Raw genomic sequence first — 19171 nt, forward strand, 5'->3', positions numbered from 1 at the left:
GATTAGTACAGGAGGTTAATTAAATTTTATTCCAGAAAGAACAAGGGTCAGATTAGAGCAGAAAGTTGCTTGATATTAAAAGTAAAGTGTATGGAAAGGTTAAGCACTCAGGGGAGATTTATAGCCAGAGAATGCTCTGAAGATTTCTTCCTCTGTATTTAGACTGCACCTGAGTAGTAAATAACAACCAGAGCAGGGTGAAGTTAGCTTGGAGAAGCTTGTTAACCCCATTTGGGACTATTATCTTGATTAGAATGTACTGGAAATTGAAGAGGACTTTTTCAGACAAGTGATTTTGGTATTCAAGCATATTTGAAATGGAATAGTGAATAAAGAGTTCGACTGGGTGGGAACTAGTATTTGGCTCAAAGAGAGGAATGGTTTTGGATGGTATCCATTTGACAGAATTTAGAATCGAATAGTTGTTTATTAAGAAAATATTCTATATAGTTAATTTTATTTTTCATATTTATATAGCAGAGTTACTAAAGAATGGGTGAGAAGTTAGCATTAATGATATATTTAGGAAATATGGGTAGAAAGTAAGAAAGATTCCAGACACACACACACACACACATATATAATGTAGTTTTATGTATAAATTGGTTTGTTTCGTGTCTAGTATTGGTTTATTTTCAGGTAGTTTCTCATTCACCAGTTGTTGCTATATAATAAAGGTGTTGATTTTTTTAAATATTTATCTTACATAGTCTTATTGAATTATCTTATTTCTTTTCATTTTCACTCGATTCTCCTTTCTTTGCAGTGCATAAAGTCACGTCATTGGCAAGAATATTCTTTTCCTTTCCAGTATTTGTAGCTCTTTTCTTTTTCCTACTTTATTACCTTGGTAAGACCCACAGAAGAAAATGTTCAAAAGTTGTAATAAAGGATGTGCTTTAATTTTTCTGTACTTCGATAGACACAACTGTGTGTTTCTTCATTAAGTGTGATGTTTGTTGCTTGTTTCTGATATAACACTTTATTATGTAAAGAAAGTGTTGGCCTCATCTTTTTTTTTTTTATAAATCAAGAATATGTTTAATTTTGTCAAATGCCTCTCTGGCATATAGTGAGGTGATCATACAAGATTTCTTTTCCTTTCTCCTTTTTCATTTGTTAACATAAATAATAATGTGCATAGATTTATATTGATAAAACATTTCTATTCTTGGAATTAAATCCCCTTGGCCATGGTATATTATTCTTTTTAATATGCTGGTAAGTATTATTTGCTAATATATTATTTAGGTATTTTAAAAATCCATACCGAGGCTAACTCTTTGCTGTCATCTTTTTGTACTTTCCAGTTGGGTTTTGCATTCAGACTGTGATACCTTCGAATAACAAATTAAAAAACTTTTCATGTTTTTCTTGTGCTAAAATGTTATAATTAACACAGAAAAATTTAATGGAGCACTTGTATGTAGCCATCTAGTCCTGATGCCATCCCAGCAGATAGATTTTTGATAGTTTCTTTAGTTTCTTGTGTAGTTATTGGTTTGGTCAGGTCTTCAGCTTCTTCTAGAATTATTTTATTTGTATTTTCCTTGAAAACTTAACATTTATTAAGATTTTCAAATAAATTGGAAAGGTATTGTATAATTTGTACTTTTTATTTTATTTGATTCACATTTGAAGTTCTGTCCCATTTCCCAGTGCTACTAATGCATATGTTTTCTTTTTATTTTCCTTCTGTGTATGTTGGAAATGGACTATTTAACCGATCTCTTAAAGGAACTGGCTCTATTTTATTTATCAATTCAATTTTTCTATTTTGTTTCTTTTATTTTTATGTCTCTGGTTACTTCTGGTTTAATGTTTTTCCCCTAGCTTCTTCAGTTTAGTATTTAGTCTATTTCACACTTGTTTACTTACAGAAGCATTTAAGGATACGTAATTTCTTTGATTCTTGGCCACCCTCATGAATGTTGTTTATGTTGTATTGGCATTGTCATTAATTTCCTGGATTTTGATAACCTCTTTATTTTAAGGGTTATTTACATTTTCTGGGTTGTTTAGGTTTTGTGTTTGATATTTGTGGATACTAATTAGTTCAATATTGATCATAGTATATAACCTGTTAAATTGCTTTTATGTAAAATTTTTAAAAATTATTTATGTTTGTTAGTTTGATCAAATTTTGTAAATATGCCACAGTTTTTGAAAAGAGTATTTTCTTATTTATACGTGGTCCTCTATACGGTTATATTCAAAGTCAATTAAATATACAAAGTGACTACTCCAGAAACAAATAATTATTATAATTAAATTAATTATAATAGCCAACATTTATTAAGTAGTTATTATGGGGAAGACTTTCTGCTAAGCCCTTTATGCATTATCTCTTTAATCCTCATGAAACCCTATTAAGCAGGTACTGCTATTATCCCTGTTTTAAAGTTAGGAAATCTAAAGCTCAAAAATTTGCATCCAGAAATTCACCTGGCCATTTAACAAATTTGTGGGTATTGTAGACTATTTCTGTGTTCTGTACCCAACAAAGAATGCAAGCATGCCTCTGCTGTGGAGGCCTGGGATGGCCTTGTTTCTCGCTGAGACTCTCCCAGCACACACACCATGCCTGGAGCATTGGTGGGTACCCAGTAGATGTCTGAATTCAGTGTAAATTATTAAATGTATGGAATTTTTATTCCATTATATGGCTTTCTGTCTCCCTTCATGTAACATAAATCTGTACATTCATGTAAGATCAATCTGTACATTAAGCATTTCTTTCATATTCTTTAATTCATAGTACTGGAAAATCTTGTCCGTGTTGGTCTCACTGTTTAGAAATCTCTTGCTTCTGAAGAGCACCAACACTTTTCCAATATAACCCACTGTCCTCAAGTTTTTAATGGTTAGGAAACAGCTCATTATTCTGTAACAGTATTTTCCCTTGAGAACTATCAAAGATTTAAAGATTACACCCAAGGAGAAATCATTGGTCAGTTGCCATATAAAAAATAAAGTTATCTATAGACAATAATGTCTACAAAATTCAGTTTTGTTGTTCAGCTCTGGAAGTTCAGAACAATCTGCAAAGTAAAAGGAAACAACAGATGGTGAGAAAAGGGAAAAGGTCTGAATAGATGTAACTGTATCTGCCTACTTCCCACCCTGATGTGATGGGTAAGAGAGTAAGTCAGAGGCTTTTAGGGGCGTTGGTGGAGGGATGTTGATCCCTACAGAGAATTCGTTTCTAGGGAAATCACAGAGAGTCAGTAATAAAACAAAGAAGACAGAATCACTCCTAGACATCATATTGCTACATTAAATGCAAGCCATCCTGTATGAGTCATCATTTCGTGGCTCACTTTTGACAAAACAGGAATGACATCTTCTCTGGAACATGGCATTATCATTTAGGAAGTCACAGAAAATTTTGGTAGAATTTTATAAGGCAAGAAAATAAAAAGGTTTTTTGTTTTTGTTTTTTTTTTTTCTATCATCTTTTCAAAACATTCACTTAGCACAAGTCACTCATTGCCTGAGCATGCAGCATGGGTGAAGAAGCTTCATTAAAGCGTGCTAAAGAAAAAAATTAAGCCCCACTTCTGGAGGAATAAATCAGTGTTACTCATCCTTATGAACTGGACACTTATGTCTGTGGATTCTGTGGACCTGACAGAGAGCTAAAATATAGAGTTGACTCCAAGGGGTCCAAGGCAATGGGAGCTGTGAGCCTGATGGGTTATAGGGCCCAGTATTCAATTTCCTGCAAATTCTTTTGAGCATCAGTAAACCCATCAATTAGGATAGGTGGTTATGACATATGGAAACACAGTGTTCATTTAGGTGTTACTTTTTAAAAGGGAGGATCTGTATATTGAAGAATAAAATCACCACAATTGAAACAGGAAAATGGAATAAAAATTGCTTTTGGTTGTTTAAGGTAATAGTGTTGCTAGACAAGAATATTTATAAAGCAAAGCTGTTAAAAATGATGAACTTGATAGCAATAAATCTTAAAGTAGTTTTTAGAATCCAGACTCAGAAATGATTCCAAATCTTAGGAGGAAAAATAATCTGTGCTAGTGTTATTGTCTTATCAAGTGTAAGAATTGCTTTATTTTAAAATATGTTCATCAGCTCTCTCTGTTGTTTTTGCTGTGTGTAAAATGGTTACCATAGATACCCAGATAGTACCCATTTCTGGTGTTCATTACTCAGTGTATACCCTGATTCCTGTCTGTATCATTTTCCTCCTGCCTGAAAGATTTCCTGTTGGTATTTCCTGTATTGCAGGTCTGCTGGTGACGAATCCTCTCAGCTTTTGCATGTCTTATAAAAAACTCTTTAATATCTCTTCATTTCTGAAAGATACTTTTGCTGGGTATGGAATTCTAAGTTGACATTATTTTTCTTTCGGTTTTTTAAAGATATTGCTCCACTGTCTTATGGCTCTTGTTGTGTCTGATGAGAAGTGTGCTGTCATTTTTATCTTTGTTCTTTTTTACGTAATGTGTCTTCTTTTTCTCCCCCTTTGGCTGATTTTATGATCTTCTTTCTTGCTGGTTTTAAACAATTTGGTATTATTTCCTTTATGTTCTTGTGTTTGGGTTTCATTGAGCTTGTTGAATTTGTGGGTTTACGTTTTTCATCAAATTGGAATATTTTCTGCCATATTTCTTCAGTATATTTTCACCACCACCCCTTTCTTCGGGGCTGCCAGTCACTCGCGTATTGGGCCATTTGAAGTTGTTCCATGGCTCACTGATGCTCTCTTCATAATTTTTTAGTATTTCTCTTTGCATTTCATTTTGAATAGTTTCTATTGCTGTGTCTACAAGTTCAGTTTTTCTTTTGTAGTGTCTAACTTTATTCAGTTAATTACACAGTTAAATTTGGGAAATTTGCTGATTTTCCAAAGACTTGCTTTTAAGCTTTATTAGGTGAGATTATAGTAGCCCCTAATCTTGGGACAACCAGTTTTCCAACAACTTTGGAAAACTGTTGATTGTATCTGCTGATGTTGAATATACTTACAACCCATGACTGAGCCATCCTGTTCTTATATGTACTTAATAAAAATCGTGTATATACGCACAGCAAAAGACATGTAGAAATATTTGTAGCAGCATTATTCATTACGACCAAGAGCTGAAAACATAGTAAATGTTCCTCGGAAGTGTACTGAGGAAAGGAGTTGTGAAATAGTCACATGTTGGAATACTGCATCACAGAGAAAAATGAATGACTACTGCTACCAGTAATGACATGGCTGGATCTCACTAATTTACTCTTAATCATATGTGCTGTATGATTCTGTTTATTAATGTTCAAATAGAGGAAAAACAGTCACCTTTGGTGAGGATAAGAGGGTGTGATGACTGGGAAGAGGCAAAGTGGGGGCTTCTAAAGTTCCATTAATGTATTTCTTGTTCTGGGGAACATCTACGTGGGCATACTCATTTTTTTGAAAATTTCTCAAGCTGTGTGCTTGTGACTTATGTGCTTTTCTTTGTATCTGTTATGTGTCAATAAAAGAAAATTTAACTTAAAATCAGATACCATTTTTCTGCACTCTCAGAACTTCTGTTCCAGTGGGGAGCAAATATTAAACATAAGCATGCATCTGTGATTATAAACTGTATTCTTGTATGAAGGTCAAGATCAGGTGCTGTGAGAACAAATAAGCAGAGGGCTCTAAGGAGCTCCTCTGCTGCAGGTGGCCGGGCCAGGCCTCTGTGAGGGAGACTTATTTAAGCTGAGTGAGTGGGAGAGTGATGTAAGATGAGTTGGGTGGGTATGCATGACTTTTTGATCTTCATCCCAAGATCAGTGCACAGCTTTAAGAGGGTTAACTAGCAGGCCAGTTACGTGGCTTGGTTTAAGTTTTAAAATAATCATTGGGTTCACTGTGAATGATGGATTGGAAATGGGCCAAGGGTGAATGCAGTTGCACCATTTAGATGATACTGCAGTACTCCAGGCAAAAAATGATGGCATCAGTGATACAGACCAGTGGTTGGCAAACTTCTTATGTAAAGGGCCATACAGAGTCTGTTGCAACTACTCAACTCTGCCATCATAGCATGAAAGCAGCTGTAGAGAATGAATGAGCATAGCTATGTTCCAATGAAGCATTATTTACAAAAAACAGGTGCCATAGTTTACTGACCCTGATACAGACTAGGGAGAAGAGAACAAATTTGAGACATATTTTGGAAGTAGCTATAACTGTATATTGATTGGATTTGGGAGCATAAATGAGCAGGGGGGTTTTGAGGATATTTTAGGCCTCATGGTTGAGTAATTTTGTGGATTGTGGGGTTGCTGACTGGAGAACAAGTTAGATGAAAGTTTAAAACTTGCTTACCTAAAATAGGGATGAGTGACATGCCAAAGTTTCAATGTTTTTCTCATCTTTGGCCTACAATGACAGTGTTTTGTGGATTTTTACCACTGTAACAGCCATGACTACGATTACTCGACACAAGAAGTACTTTTATTTCATTCTTTTATGCATATGTTACTTGCTTATTACAGAAACAATTAAAAAATGTGAAAACAACAGAAGCATGAAGTCCAGTCCATTGTATTAATGGGTTTGTTCTTTTTGCTAACAACAGGAAAGAAAAAAGATACAGTATTCTTAAAACTGTACTGGCTCATCAACACTGTATCTTAGCCTCATTTTCCCCCTCTCTCCATAAGTGACACCCCAACCCCAACTGCCACCCTTACAGGGATAAACCAGAGAATACATAGGTTAGAGGAAATTTTATGCGACTTCTTGCCTTGTCTTTATGGTGTTTGGGGGGTGGAGGTGGCAACTACATAAGCTTCCTAAGGACTCCTTTTCGAGTGGTTGCCTTATTCCCGTTATTGTGTCAAGATTATAGCACCAGTTTGAATTTCTTTAGAGTTTGATATTTCAAGGTTTTATAGTTGGTTAATGTTTTTTTCTTTACTAACCTTTGAATTTTACAGGCTTTGCTCTCTGTACATGACACTGTGGCTCAGAAGAATTACGATCCCATTTTGCCTCCTATGCCCGATGATATTGACGATGACGAAGACTCAATAAAGATAATCCGTCTGGTCAAAAATAGAGAACCACTGGTGAGTTGTCCATTTGGTCGACATCTTGCAGTCCGATATGAGTGGATAGCATGAGTCAGCCAAATCTGATGGGCACATCCCATTTATTCCTTTCTCTAAGAGACACTTCCTCTGTGTTCTCAAACTTTAAAATGAATGGCATATTCACATCTGAAGAATACAATTTGGCAAAATGAAAATGAAGCCAAATAAAATGGGTAGCATTCTGTTGATAACAGTTAACGTTAATTTTGAAAATGAGACTTACTGGCATTTATAAAAGAAAGCATAGCATATACCCAATTGTAATGGATTTGAGATTAAATGGTGCAACTGAAAAAAATTGCTTATGGGATGTGCTGGAAAGCTGATTTATTTTAAAGTAATGAGGAGGAATTGATTAGGTGCCGGATGTTTCATAATGTAAAAGTAACCATTTACTTTAGCACCAGATTTTATACAATGTTGAATTACTTCAAGGGTCTGTGGTAGGCTGAAAAATGACTGTCCTAAAATACCATGTCGTAATCCCCAAACCTGTGAATATGTCACAGGCGAGCTGTGACTTTCATGGGGTAGGGAGATAATCCTGGGTAGGTCCAGTGTGATCCCAAGAGTCCTTATAAAAGCAAAAGAGGGAGGCAGTAGTACCAGTCAGAGAAGATGTGATGATGGAAGCAGGTCAGAGAGATGTGGCTGTGAGCCGGGGAATGCGGGAAGCCTTAAGAAACTAAGGAAGACGAGGAATAAGTTCTCCCCCAGAGCCTCCAGACGCTCAGCCCTGTAAGACCCATTGTGGACTTCAGACCCCCCGAAATATGAGATTAATGAGTTTATGTTGTTTTAAGCCACAAAGTTAGTGGTGATTTGTTACAATAGCAATAGGAAACTAATACAAGGCCTGTCCACATTTTCATAAAGCTACATTCAAAAGAAAAAGAATTAGATTTCAAAATCCAGCAGGATATTTTAAATGTGTTGTGTCCATTGATTCAAATTAGGACTTTTGTGTTCTTAAAGCAAGTAGCAGTTGATAATATGGAAACTGCCAGGCATCGTGTTAAGTATTTACAGATGTTGTATTTAATCCTCATAGTTGGTATCGGTTTTCTGCTTTTACAGATTAAGAAACTGATATTCAAAGAAGTGAAGCAACTTGCCCAAAGTATCAGAGCTACTGAGTGGTAGAACCAAAAATCCAAACCTAGCTCTTCATTTTCAAATATTAATTTTTTTCTTCCCTGCCAAATTGTCTCTTTATACTTTCCCTTTTTGGTAGTGTTTAGCTTCTTGTTTTGTTTAAAGAAAGCTTTAGTAAATTGTTAAATGCCTCAGACACTCTTACCCCGAAAAATATACAGGTAAATTTGCATATTATACAAAGAAATTTATTGTGCCCCTCAGCTGTGGACCTTCCAGGTTAAGATCACTTAATTTTAGATTATAAAATTCATGCCTTTCTTCTATGCTATAATGCTGAAATGGTAACTGAAATCTCTCTTGGTTTTTCGCTAGGGACACGATGTACTTAGTAAGAATAAACAGTGCCCCTGTTGGCTGAGGAAGGGCCACCACTGTAAAGTGACTTATTCTTGGTGGGTTGTGTGCATCCATCAATAAGAAATGAGATTTTGTTTTATTGACTTTAGCCCCTTAGTTTGACCATGTGGGGAGTTCAACAATTCATTAGTAATGCTTGCTTTGATCAATGGTGTTTTCCAGGGCAGTCGTTTACAGCATATTGGCTGGTGAGCTGACATTTAAACAGTTTAAGTCCTCAGTCACATTTTGGTTCCATGCTCCGGACCACACAGGACCGTCAGAATGTATCAAAGAAATTAGGTGGTTGAGTACATTTACTCTCAAAAAGTTTAACTGTACCTGCTTTAAATTACTTTAAGTTGAAAAAGAAGATAATGAAATAATCTAGATTTGTGTGATCTGATCATAGTTTGTTCCTGTGTATGGTGTGCTCCCTAGCTGGTAAGCAGGCACAACCTGAAATAATTAAACCTAAATTTGCCCTTTTTTTGGTATCACTTACAAAATACAGTATATTAAATGAGAGCCTGAACTAGGGTAGTGGCAAGAGCAACTTATGATTTTATTTGATGGGGCCAGCCATAGCTTTGGCTGTTGAGGGCAAGAGAGGAGGGGAGGTCACAAATTTAATAGGAGGTTTTAATTCAGGTAACTGGAAGCACAGCGGGCAAATGTGATGACTTTCCTTATGGTTATGCTGAACCTGTGGGCTAGGCAGGTGCTAGGAAAAGTTGAGAAACTTAGGAAAGGGCACCAGGTAAAAGTTTCTTAAAAAACTGGTTGAATTGACAAATTGTTTTAAAAAATGAATATTTCTCTTAAGCATGAGGTTGTTTTCCAAGTTTTTAATTTCTTTGTACCCAGGGTATATTACAAGCATTTCTTAGGAATTGTCCAGTTTGTTTTTAGTGTGTCATGGAGCAATTTGGCAACTTTGTGATGTTCTTAGTAGCATTTTCCTCTCCACCTACCCCTTGAATTTTGGGATGTTTAAAACTTTTAGTTCCATTTCATTTTATTCATAATGCTACATTTTACTTATTTGCCTATTTTTACATGAATTCAACTTTTTTCTCCCTGGCTCTCAGTGAATTCTTTAAAAGCAAATGCGCAAAAAAATTAACAAAAAATATGTAGATAACTTGTTTGAACTCCAGGTTCATTTTTCTATAGTTAATGAAATTTATTTTGATTTTTAATTCATTTCATGCAATTTAAAGTTATTTTGAGTACTTCAAAGTTATTTTACTTAAATTATCTTCAATAGCTGTAATTTTTAAAAAAATTTAAAGCAATTAAGTTCTTTTAGAAAAATAGAACCTCTATCAGGGATGAAGAAATTCCTAAAATTATTTATTAGGTGTTCCTGAAGAAAATATTAAGATCTTAAATGTCATTTTGACATCAGAATATAAAATAAAATGAGAAGAATTACTTGAACTTTTTCTCATCCAGATGTATAATTAGAACTCCTTCTTTCATTTGCCAATTATTGTAAAGAAAAGTAAGATTATTGGTTATGTTTCAAGTTTTAAAAATGTACTGCTTGAAAGAGTATTTATTTTCAACAGACTTGTCACTTGACATTTATCAAATGTCATCTTCAGTTTGGGGAGTTTATCCAGACAGAGATGACTGGAGAAGTCACAAGACTGCCAAAGCAAAACAAACAAAAAAAAGCCAAAACCAGAGGGTGGACTGAGAGTCAGTAACGTCTTCACAAGATTGAGCCCAAGTAGTAAGATTAAAAAGTAGGCCAGGTGGGGAAGACCACCTTGATTTTAGAAATAAAATTATATCAAGCAAAGGTTGTAAGATTTAGCAGCCAAGGGGCAGGCTGTCATTGATTTTTTTTTTTTAAATAAATTCAAAGTTACAGGAACAGTTGCAAAAACAATACAAACCCCATACACTGAACTCCAGCACACCCTGACCCTGCCTCCCCCGATACCCCAATCCACCAACTTTAACATCTTGTCACACCACCATTTCTTTCCCTCCCTCCCTCCCTCCCTCCCTATCATCCATCATCTGTTGCTCTGTTTTCTGAACATATGACAGCAAGCTGCACACATCCTTGAACAAGCACTGTAATTCACATATACACTTCCCATGAACAAGAGCAGTCTTTTATGCAATCCCATTAAGCGCAGCTAAGAAGTACAGGAGATTCAACAATGATACAAAGCTTACATTCTATATTTCCTTTTCCTTACGTCTCAGCTGTGTCCCTTTGAGCCTCCTGTCCTCCATCCTCAGATCCCATCCAGGATCATCCTTGGCAATCAGTTGTCATCTATTTAGACTGTCCTTTTTTCTTTTTTTTTTTTCAGTTGTGGAAACATATATGCAGCCTAAATCTTCCCCCATTCCACCTCCTCCCTAGCCTTCCATTAGTGGGATTAATCACATTTAGAATGTTGTAATGCTATCACCTTCCCACCTTCCATTGCTAGAAATTTCCCTTCACCTCAAACAGCAACCCTACACTCATTTCTTAACTCCCCATTGCCCCTTCCCCCATTTCTCATAACCCATGCTCTACTTTTCATCTCTATGGTCATATTCTCTGATAATTTCTTTGTGTTTACTGTGGGGCTTAAATTTAACCTCATAAATCCATAACAATCTTGTTTTTCTTTGATACCAACTTAACTTCAATAGGACACGTAAACTGTGTTCCTATACTCCTCCATTCCCCCACCTTTATTTAGTTCCTGTCAAAAATTACATACTTTACATTGAGTCCAAAACCACTGATTTGTCACTAGAGTTTGTGTATTTTAAGTCATGTAGGAAGTAAATAGTGGAGTTACAAATCAAAAATTGTTGACTTCTATTTGTATTCCATTGTGGTCAGAGAATGTGCTTTGCATATATTCAATTTTTTTTTTTTTTTAATTTATTGAGGCTTGTTTTATGTCCCAGCATATGGTCTATTCTGGAGAAAGATCCGTGATCACTAGAGAAAAATGTATGTCCTGGTGATTTGGGATGTAAGGTTCTATATATGTGTGTTAAAATTCTCTTTATCTCTCTCTCCTTTGTTTCTCTGTCGGTAGGGCTCCCTTTAATATCTGAAGTAGGGCAGGTCTTTTATTGGCAAAATCTCTCAGCATTTGTTTGTGAAAAATTTAAGCTCTCCCTCAAATTTGAAGGAGAGTTTTGCTGGATAAAGTATTCTTGGTTGGAATTTTTCTCTCTCAGAATTTTAAATATGTCCTGCCACTGCCTTCTTGCTTCCATGGTGGCCACTGAGTATTCACAACTTAATCTTATGTTGTTTCCTTTGTATGTGGTGAATTGCTTTTCTCTTGCTGCTTTCAGAACTTGCTCCTTCTCTTCAGTATTTGAGAGTCTGATCAGAATATGTCTTGGAGTGGGTTTATTTGGATTTATTCTATTTGGAGTTCGCTGGGCCTTTATGCTTTGTGTATTTATATTGTGTAAAAGGTTTGGGAAGTTTTCCCCAACAATTTCTTTGAATACTCTTTCTAGACCTTTACCCTCCTCTTCCCCTTCTGGGAAACCAATGAGTCTTAAATTTGGATGTTTTATTTTATTTATCATATCCCTGAGATTCATTTCAAATTTTTTCAATTTTTTTCTCCATTCTTTCATTTTCCATTCTGTGGTCCTCTAGGACACTGAGTCGTTCAACTTCCTCTAATCTTGTATTATGAGTATCCAGAGTCTTTTGAATTTGGCCAACAGGTTCTTTTATTTCCATAAGATCTTCTATTTTTTTTATTTACTCTTGCAATTTCTTCTTTATGCTCTTCTAGAGTCTTCTTTATGTCCTTTATATCCTGTGCCATGTTCTTCTTCCTGTCCTTTATATTCTGTGCCATGCTCTCGTTCTTTGATTGTAGTCCTTTGATTAATTGCGCCAAGTACTGTGTCTCTTCTGAGATTTTGATTTGGGTGTTTGGGATTGGGTTCTTCATATAGTCTGGTTTTATCATGTGCTTTAAGATTTTCTTTTGTTTTTGGCCTCTTGGCATTTGCTTTGCTTGATAGGGTTCTTTCAAGTTGTAAAAAATACAACTTGTGGGGTGTGTGTCTAAGTGGTTAGGGAGGCAGGGCAGCCTTAATAATCAGACCTCCCAGATGTTCCCAGAGATTCAAGGCTGTTGGAAGAGTCTAAGCCTTCATTTCAGTTTTGCCCCAGATTTTCTCTGCCGCTGACCCACAAGTCCCTGGCATTGATGTAGCATCCCTGGCTTTCCAAGCAGGCCCCCCTTCTCAGCTGTGATCTTCCAGGACCTCTGCTGAGGGAAGGCTGTGCTACATCACAAGGGTGCGCCATCCCTCAAGGGAAGCCCCGGGCCGCCGGGCCATGCAGAGGCGCTCCCAGCCTGATGCAAAGATGGCTGAATGGGGCGTCTCGCCCCACCCCCCACCTTTCACACAGCTCTGCCTTTCCAGCTCCAGGACAACTAGCTGTGTATGCACCCAAGGCCACCATCCACGGCCGATACTGTGGCGTATGCGCGGTGCCGTGGGATACACACCCGTCACACTGGGTTTCCTGGCGCTGCTCTGGGCTGTGGGCACGGCCCCAGGCAGGAGTGTCTCCAGCCCTCCAGGGAGCCGGCTGCAAGCAGCGTGGTTTCTTTCTCCTTTTGGCTCTCCTCTCTGCCCCCCGGCCCTGAGGGAATCAGCAGCGGTCTGTCCTCCACGCAGACACCAAGAGGTTGGCACAGCCCGCTTCTCCATGCTTCACTGCGCAGTTCTCACTGTCATAACTGCAGCCTCTCCTGGGTTTGTTTTTTATTTTAAAAAAAGAACTAGTCCATCTCCAAATGCCAACCCAGGTTTCCCTACACTGCAGCACGGCTGTGGGGCTTTCAGCCGGCTTACTCACTCGTTTCAGATCGCAGACTCCCGGTTTCACCAAGTGCATGGTCCCTGTGGTTTTAGCAGACCTTGTCCAGCTGGTGCATCGCTGAAACTGGTGTTCTGGGTCACTTTCTGGTTTTTATCTAGTATTTTTCGTGGAGGTGTTTTTTTGCCCTGTCTCACCTAGCCCCCATCTTGGGTTCCAGCTGTCATTGGTGTTTAAGAAGGCAGTGTTGTTGAGTAGGCCCAGGTGTAGTGTGATGAAATGATTACTGCCCTTGCATTACATGATCTTACGTGGTAGTTGGGATTTTAGTTAGCAGCAGCTCTGTGTCTTTAGGGCAAGTCGTGCTTGGCATCTCAGTTCCAGGTTCCTTATCAGAAATCGGGAGCTAGACCACTCAGAGTATACTTTGAATATTATCTGAGATATAATGAATTTGAAATACTTCATAGGTTTTTAAGCATTTTGCAAGCATTCTATAAATTTTACAGACGAGGATAAAGGTAGAAAGTAGACTGAAAATGTTACCTGGGCTAAGAGGCAGTGAACTCAGACCATGGAGATACTGGGTGTTGGAAAGGAAACAGGAGCTTGGTTTCAAGAGAGAGGTGGGTAAAAGGATTAAAGAAGGGGAGCTGAGGAGGCAAGGAGCAAACTATTGTCGTTCCTGGGTGAATGTGGCGCAGTTTATGTATTTGTTTCATCTTGAAAATGATTTTCTAGATAAGCATAAGAAAGTGAAAATTTATCAGTGGCAAGTGAATTATGGTCCCGCATATTCAGTGTTTTTTGCATGGATTGTCCTCTTGTATTTTTATTATTTATTTATTTATTTTTAAAGAACTGTGATTCTCAAACTTTCCTATTATAAGACTTACCTGAGGAGGTTACTTAAAATGCACCCAAAAGGCCCATATGACTAGATTTTTGGTAGGGCCTGGGACTCTCGGTTTAAAAAGTGTCTTCGATTCTCTTTATTTTAAAATGTATTTTTTTTTTATTAGAGAAGTTGTAGGTTTACAGAAAACTCTTGCAAAAAATGCAGAGTTCCCATATAACACCCTATTATTAACACCTTACATTAGTGTGGTACATTTGTTGCAACTGATTAAAGAACATTTTAATAATTGTGCTGTTAACTATAGTCTATGGTTTACTCTAGGATTCCTGTTTTGTTCTATAATCCTAAGGATTTTTTAAAAAAATTTGATTCTAGTAAATGTACACAACTTAAAATTTCCCCTTTTAAACACATTCAGATATATTTATTCAGTGATGTTAATTACATTCAAAATATTATGCTCCCATCACCACAATCCAGTACCAAAATTTTTCCATCATCTCAAATACAAACTGTATAATTTAAGCCATAACTTTACATTCCCTACTCCCACCCTAGCCCCTGGTACTCAGTATTCTAGTTTCTGACCCTATGAATTTTTTTATTCTAATTATTTCATAATCAGTGAGACCATACGGTATTTGTCCTTGTCTGGCTTATTTCACGTAACATGATGTCTTCAAGGTTCATCCATATTGTCACATGTGTCAGAACTTCATTCTTTTTTTATGGCCGAATAATATTAGTAGAGTGTATAAACCACATTTTGTTTATCCATTTCTTGGTTGACGGACACTTGGGTTGCATCCATCTTTTGCACTTATGAATAATGCTGCTGTGAACATCAGGTGTGAAAATATCTGTTCAAGTCCCTGCTTTCAGTTCGTTTAGGTATATACCTAGAAGTGGGATTGCCAGGTCATATGGTAATTCCGTACTTAGCTTTCTAAGGAAACATAAAACATCAGCTTTCCAAAGTGGCTGCACCATTTTACATTCCCACCAATAATCAATGAATGTTCCTGTTTCTCCACATACTCTCCAACACTTATTTTAATAGTAGCTGTTCTAGCTGGTGTGAAATGGTATCTCCTTGTGGGTTTGATTTGCATTTCTGTGGTGGCTAATGATGTTGAGCATCTTCATGTGCTTTCTGGCCATTTGTATAACTTCTTTAGGGAGATGTCTTTGCCTGTTTTTAAAATTTGGCTGTCTTTTTGTTGTTGAGTTGTAGGATTTCTTTATGTATCCTACGTATTAAACTTTTATCAGACATGGGGTTTCCAAATATTTTCTCCCATTTTGTAGGTGGTTGTTTTACTTTCATGATAAAATCCTTTGAGATATAAAAGTTTTTAATTTTGATGACATTCTCTTTATTTTTTTCTTTTGTTGCTTGTACTTTGAAAGTCTAAGAAACCATTGCCTAACACAAGGTCCTGAAGATGCTTCCCTACATTTTCTTCTGGGAGTTTAATCATTCTGGCTCTTACATTTAGGTCTTTGATCCATTTTGAGTTGATTTTTGTAAATGGTATGAGGTGGGAATCCACCTTCATTCTTTTGCATATGAATTTTGAGTTCTCCCAGCACCATTTGATGAAATGACAATTCTTTCTCAATTGAATGGACTTGGAACTTTCATAAAATATCAGATGGCCATAGATGTGAGGGTTGATTTCTGAACTCTCGATTCTATTCCATTGATCTGTATGTCTGTCCTTGCGCGAGCACCATGCTGTTTGTGATTACTGTGGCTTTGTAATAAGTTTTAAGATCGAGAAGTGTGTGTCCTCCAACCTTGTTCTTCTCTTTCAAGATTACTTCCACTATTCAGGGCCCCTTACCCTTCCATATAAATTTGATAATTAGTTTTTCCTTTTCTGCAGAGTAAATTGACATCTTAATAATATTTACTCTTCCAATCCATGAACATGGAATGTCTTTTCATTTATTTAGGTCTTCGATTTCTTTTAGCAATGTTTTGTAGTTTTCTGTGTACAAGTCCTTTACATTGTTGGTTAGACTTATTCCTGTATATTTGTTTCTGTTAGTTTGCTATTATAAATGCATTTTTAATTGATTTCTTCTTCAAATTACTGGAGTGTAGAAACAATATTGATTTTTAGTTGTTGGTCTTTTGCCCTACTACTTTGCTGAATTCAGTTATTTGCTGTGGTGGCTTTGTTGTGGATTTTTCAGGATTTTCTGTATATAGCATCATGTCATCTGCAAATAGGGAAAGTTTTTACTTCTTCCTTTCTGATTTGGATGGCTTTTATTTCTCTTGCCTAATTGCTCTGGTGCGAACTTCCAGTACAATGCTGAATAACAGTGGTGACCGTGGGCATCCTTGTCTTATTCCTTATCTTAGAGGGAAAGCTTTCAGTCTTTCTCTGTTAACTATGATGTTAGTGTGGGTTTTTCATACATGCCCTTTATTATGTTGAGAAAGTTTCCTTTTATTCCCAGTTTTACATGTGTTTTTATCAATAAGGGGTGCTGGATTTTGTCAGATGCCTTTTCTGCATCAGTTGAGACAATTGTGTGGTTTTCTTCCCCCATTGTTCTGTAATGTGGCTTATTACATTAACTGGTTTTCTTATGTTGAAGCAACTTTGCACAACAGAGATAAATCCTACTTGATCATGGTGTATAATTCTTTTAACATGCTGTTGGATTCAGTTTGCTCATATTTTGTTAAGGATTTTTTACATCTATGTTCATAAGAGATATAGGTCTGTAATTTTCTTTACTTATATCTTTGTCTGGCTTTGGTGTGAGAGTGACGTTGGTCTCATAGCATGAGTTAGGGGGCATTCCCTCCTTTTCAATTCTTTGGAAGAGTTTGAGTAGGATAGGTGTTAATTCTTGGAATGTTTGGTAAAATTCCCCTGTGAAGCCATCTGGTCCTAGGCTTTTCTTTGTTAGGAGTTTTTGATTACTGAGTCAGTTTACTAGTTATTTGTTTGTTGAGATCTATTTCTTCTTGTGTCAGTGTAAGTAGTTTGTGTGATTCTAGGAATTTGTCCGTTTCATCTAGGTTATCTAATTTGTTGGTGTATAGTTGTTCATAGTATCATCTTGCAGTCTTTTTAGTTTCTGTGGGGTCAGTAGTAATGCCCCCCCCTTTTCATTTCTGAGTTTAGTTATGTGTGTTGTCCTCTCTATATTTTTCTTTGTTATTCTAGCTAAAGGTTTGTCTATTTTTTGTTTTTGCTTTTGGATGTTTCCAAAGAACCAACTTTTGGTTTTGTTGATTCTCACTCTCTTTTTTACCCCCTTCTATTTCATTTATCTCTGTCTAATATTTGTCATTTCATTCCTTCTACTTGCTTTGGGTGTAGTTTGCTCTTCTTTTCCTAGATCCTCCACTTTTGAGGTTAGGTCTCTTATTTGAGGTTAGGTCTCTTATTTGAGGTGTTCTATTTTTTGTAATGTACAGTTTTAGGTCTTTAAATTTCCCTCTCAGCACTGCCTTTGCTGCATCCCATAAGTTTTGGTATGTTTTGTTTTTATTTTCATTTGCCTCAAGATATTTCCTAATATGCCTTGTGATTTCTTCTTTGACAACTTGTTTGTTTAAGAGTACATTGTTTAATTCCACATATTTGTGAATTTTCCATTTTGCCCTTCTATTATTCATTTCTAGTTTCATTCCATTTTGGTTGGAGAAGATACTTTGTATGATTTCAGTATTTTTTAATTTATTGGTACTTGTTTTGTGACCCAGCATATGGTTCATCATGGAGAACGATCCATGTGTATTAAAGAAGAATGTATATTTTCCTGCTGTTGGGTCAGGTGTTCTATATGTCTGTTAAATCTGGCTTAGACTATCGTTCAAGTCTTCTATTTTGTTATTGATCTGACTAGATGTTTTATCCTTTAGTGAAAGTGGTGTATTGGAATCTCCTACTGTTAATGGAGAGCCATCTATTTCTCCCTTCAAATCTGCCAATATTTTCTTCATATATTTTGGGGGGCTCTGCTGTAAGTTGCATATATAATTGTTATATCTTCTTATTGAGTTCACCCCTTTATCAGTATAAGTTACCTCCTTTGTCCCTCATAACAGTTGTTGACTTAGTCTACTTTATATGTTATTAGTGCAGCTACCTCAGCTTTCGTGGTTACTCTTGCATGGTGTATTTCCTAGTTAGACTTTCCCAGCCAGGAGGAGGCCAGGGACCCAAAAGGAGTGGCCGGCCCTACACTGTCCTGGAAATGGGGTGAAGGAGGGGCCAGCAGAGGCGCCAGGGGCTTCTCCTGTGGCTCTTTGAAGTTGCATTTTCTTGATTCCGTGGTTGCCCAGTAAATGCAGCCCTTCACCTGTTTTCTGTAGTTTTGAGAAAGAGTCTGCCTTTAAGACTCCGCTGCTGCTTTGGCCTGAGGTGTGTTGGAACAGTGGTCATCCTCGAGCTGGGCCCCTGTGATCGGAAGTAGCTGATCAAAAGAGTGGTCAGTGATCAGCCCACACTCCCCTGGATCTTGGGGAACTAGGTCTTTATATCCCATCGTGGCACCAGCAGCCTGCACTAGGGGCGAGGGTCAAGGAGCCCACTGCTGCCCACCTCAAGGATGAGGATGGGCTACGGTAGCTGAGCATGAAATTCACCAATAGTTACCGCAGTGTACCAGCCTTTTCCTCCTGCTTTTCCCTGGATGCTGTACAGTGTTCTGCTGGACTCTGGAGTTTCAAAAAAGTGGATTCAGTCAGTTGCTACCTGTTTCACAGTTGTTCTGGCAGAAGGACTGAATTTTGGTGCTTCCTCCTCCTCCATCTTCCTACAATACCCTGTGTCAGATGTTCTTGATGCAAATGTTTGGCAGATCACACTTAGAAAACACTTATTTCAAAGATAATAACTATGATAACTGCTTGACTGTGC

The 19171-nt window shown here is 37.0% G+C and overlaps 1 protein-coding gene across 3 annotated transcripts in view; it reads left to right on the forward strand.

Annotated features, from left to right (window-relative positions):
• MPP7 (membrane palmitoylated protein 7) overlaps nucleotides 1–19171 on the forward strand; it is a 260841-nt gene that overhangs the window by 161948 nt on the left and 79722 nt on the right. For all 3 annotated transcript variants that reach the window (XM_037837977.1, XM_037837978.1, XM_037837979.1), the window contains exon 6: nucleotides 6940–7071. In XM_037837977.1, coding sequence (XP_037693905.1) covers nucleotides 6940–7071 — 132 coding nt within the window. The remainder of the gene's footprint in view (nucleotides 1–6939; nucleotides 7072–19171) is intronic.

Source organism: Choloepus didactylus, chromosome 5 (assembly GCF_015220235.1).
Source record: "Choloepus didactylus isolate mChoDid1 chromosome 5, mChoDid1.pri, whole genome shotgun sequence".
NCBI lineage: Eukaryota > Metazoa > Chordata > Mammalia > Pilosa > Megalonychidae > Choloepus > Choloepus didactylus.